The sequence below is a fragment of the Primulina tabacum genome, chromosome 6, assembly GCF_025594145.1.
Source record: "Primulina tabacum isolate GXHZ01 chromosome 6, ASM2559414v2, whole genome shotgun sequence".
Taxonomy (NCBI): Eukaryota; Viridiplantae; Streptophyta; class Magnoliopsida; order Lamiales; family Gesneriaceae; genus Primulina; species Primulina tabacum.
The window spans coordinates 8,380,506-8,383,744 of NC_134555.1; the positions used below are offsets into that span (position 1 = coordinate 8,380,506).

A 3,239-nucleotide genomic window follows, 5' to 3' on the forward strand; every position below is an offset into this window, starting at 1 on the left:
TTCATTTCATTGGCATTGTTTGATGCTTGTGGTCAGTTACAATGACCAATGGACACTCCTATGAATGAAAGATCATGTCTTTTCACATGAAAAACATTAAATGCTTGATTTATTGAAAATCAAACACACATAATTTTCTTTTGCATATTGTTATTCTTCTTTCTTCAACAAGAGATAATTCCATTCATTTCCTTGTTATAGAACTTGGATATTTGAGTACTCATTATCCAAGAGTTGTAGTTGTATTTTGGGAGAAAATTGCCACAAACCTTTAGCACATTGTGAGAGGCAAATTCTTATTAAGGAGAAAGTGTTCAACACTTGTCTCTACAAACCATTTTCTTTGTTGTCTTCTTGTTTTTCCTGTCAAAGTTGAATACCATAAACAACATATATATATATATATATATATATATATATATACATACACACACACTTTAACAAGTATATTGATTTCACATGAAAATCTCTTCTCATCAATGATTCTTCGTAATTCGATGGACTGCATGGTAGCTAAAAAGCCTAAAACAATCCCATGCCATGATCAAAATATGGAAAGGAGCGATCATAAATCTCTCCTGCAGCCTCCACTTGCGATGAAAAATAAGTTACTTCACTTTGAGATGTATCTAACATATCACCGGCCTGATTCCAGTCAAACGAACTCGGAATAGAATAATCGAAGCTCGATAAATATTCCCCGTAATAATGTTCTTGAATTAACCCTGAATTGAAAAGCTCTTCCTCTTGCAGTGGTGGGAAATTATTATTAACATTTTGGTTGTAAGATGTGTCATCAAGAAATAGTTCGGCCCACAAATTATCTGAGAATTGTGCAACAGAAGCTGGAGAATTGGGATCAGCCCACAAATTGCCTGAGGATTGTGCAATAGAAGCTGGAGAGTTTGAATCATATTGTAGGAGCACATTATCATTCAAAAAGTCGAGGTAATTTGATTCATTAAGTGCTTGAGGAGTTGTGTTGATAAGATCGCTTGGAGAAGATAATTGCTCTTCCAAGTCAAAAAGTAGTACTTGATCAGTCGTCTTGCCATTGATCTGCTCTTTGATCATGCTTTCTGGTTGTATCGCATCCACGTTACGTTTGCCTTTCATTATGTTTGTGTGCCAAAAATTCTTGATTTCGTTGTCAGTTCTTCCTGGCAATTCCACTGCAATGGCTGACCATCTGGATATCAAGAGCAACAATCACTAAGTTAAGGCCATCATATTAATTAGTACAACATCTAGTACTATTCAGCATATAGTCATCTTGGATTCATAAAATTTCTCCAAGCTGTCCAGTTTGCTGTCATTTTATTTTCTTTATAAAAAAAAGGTACTAATTCATGCGAGTTGATCGAATATTAAGAACAAATATGGATGAGGGATCGATCATACTTATTCCCGAGTCGATTGTGCAGTTGGATGATAAGATCCTCTTCCTGTCTGCTGAAGTTGCCATGTTTAGTACCTGGCTTCAAATAATTCACCCATCGAAGTCTACAGCTCTTCCCACATCTCGCAAGACCTGGATTAATCATATCATAATGCATCAATATTGTTTGTATTTTCAAATTATTCCATAATCGTTAGAAGAGACCAATTTAAAATAATGTTCGACCTGTTTCGTATTAATCAATATTCTAGAGACAAGTTCCCTCCATCTTCAGCCACCATTAATTTCTACTAAAAAATTTCACGATTTTCTCAACTTCATAAATACATAATTCTATCATAAAATGTAGTTTATGTTGGTATTAGACATGATCATCTTCAGCCACCATTAATTTCTACTAAAAAAAACCTCGTAAATTCTCTGTCTGTATGAACTTCATATTTGTGTGTCACCTTACCAGCATATTTAGGCAACAACCGCCAATTCCAGTGGCCATATTTCTGAATATAAGCCCGCAATTTGTTATCTTCTTCCTCAGTCCATGCACCCTTCTTCATTCCATTGCTGTCAACATAAGTTGGCCTCACCATTTTAGCTATAATTTAGCTTCAATTTGAGCCCTCAAGAATTCAAGAAGTTCTTTCCGTAAAACGAATATAATTAAGCTCACTCCTTATATACACAGCAAAGCTGACAAAAAGACAATAGTTTAAGGATGTTTTCGTGGAAACCTACCGTTCTACTGTCAATGTGTAGGTCATCGAATTACGAAACATCCCCAGAAAGGGATATTCTTGGTATTCCGCGTTTTGAAAAACATGCCACAAAACGTTCAATGATTTATTCATGCCTGCCTATATTAAAATAAATGTTTGGATAGAGAAGTAACAAGAATACTTCTCTCTCCAATCTTTTGACTTGGTTGAAAAATAATATTATGTGGTCTCCGTGCAGTGGAAAAATTTGTTTTTTAAATGTGTGTATTGATATTTGAATGTTGAAAATAAGAGTTGTAAATATTGAAAATTAGTGTGATGATGTAGGTAATGATGTATTTCATTTTTGGATTATTTGTAAAGAAATTCTATAAATAGCCTCACCATTTGTGAAGAAATACACAATTGAGTTGAGAGAGAAAAATTTTATAAAGTGTGTAGTTTGGTAAATTTTGAGAGTTTGAGATTTTTACTTTTTACTATAAATTTTTACTTTTTCATAACACGTTATCACATATGTTTTAAATGTTTTATCGTGTGCTATATTTTTCATCGTGTGCTATATTTTTTATCGTGTACTTTTTACCATATGATAATGTTTTATCGTGTGCTATATTTTTTACATATGTATTGTATTGTATTAAATGTATTGTCAGTAATTTTATTTCATTGCAAATTTTTTTGAAATTCAAATATGAAAAATGCTATGAACAAAACTGAAGTTTGAATACCTGATAGTGGTACAACGCACACTATCCTCCGAGATAAAAGATATTTCTTGGAACTAAAACCAACAAAAACAATGGTGAATACAATATCAGGTCCTGTAGACTTGATTAAAGGTTGTGAGAAAGCACAATTTTTGTTACCTAATAATACAAAATTTTGGATCAATGATGCTTTGTATTCACCACAATCGAAAAGAAATTTGTTGAGTTTTAATGATATATATTCTCATGGGTATGATACTCAAACAATGAATGAAGGAAATGAGAAATATATGTACCTTATCACATATAAATCAGGAAAGAAATATGTGATTGAAAAACTATCAATGCTCCCTACTAGATTGCATTATACACATATAAGTCCCATTGAATCAAATATGGTAGTTGATAATTCTT

At 32.8% G+C, this 3,239-nt stretch overlaps 1 protein-coding gene across 1 annotated transcript; it reads right to left on the reverse strand.

Moving 5' to 3' along the window:
* Nucleotides 1-461: 461 nt before the first annotated feature.
* On the reverse strand, nt 462-2,032 carry LOC142548058 (transcription factor MYB93-like). The gene is made up of 3 exons (XM_075656419.1): nt 1,857-2,032; nt 1,402-1,531; nt 462-1,189 (listed from the first exon to the last, which is right to left on the reverse strand). The coding sequence occupies exons 1-3, from the start codon at nt 1,987-1,989 to the stop codon at nt 523-525; spliced, it is 930 nt and encodes a 309-aa protein (XP_075512534.1). The 5' UTR covers nt 1,990-2,032; the 3' UTR covers nt 462-522.
* Between the last annotated feature and the right edge of the window lie 1,207 nt (nt 2,033-3,239).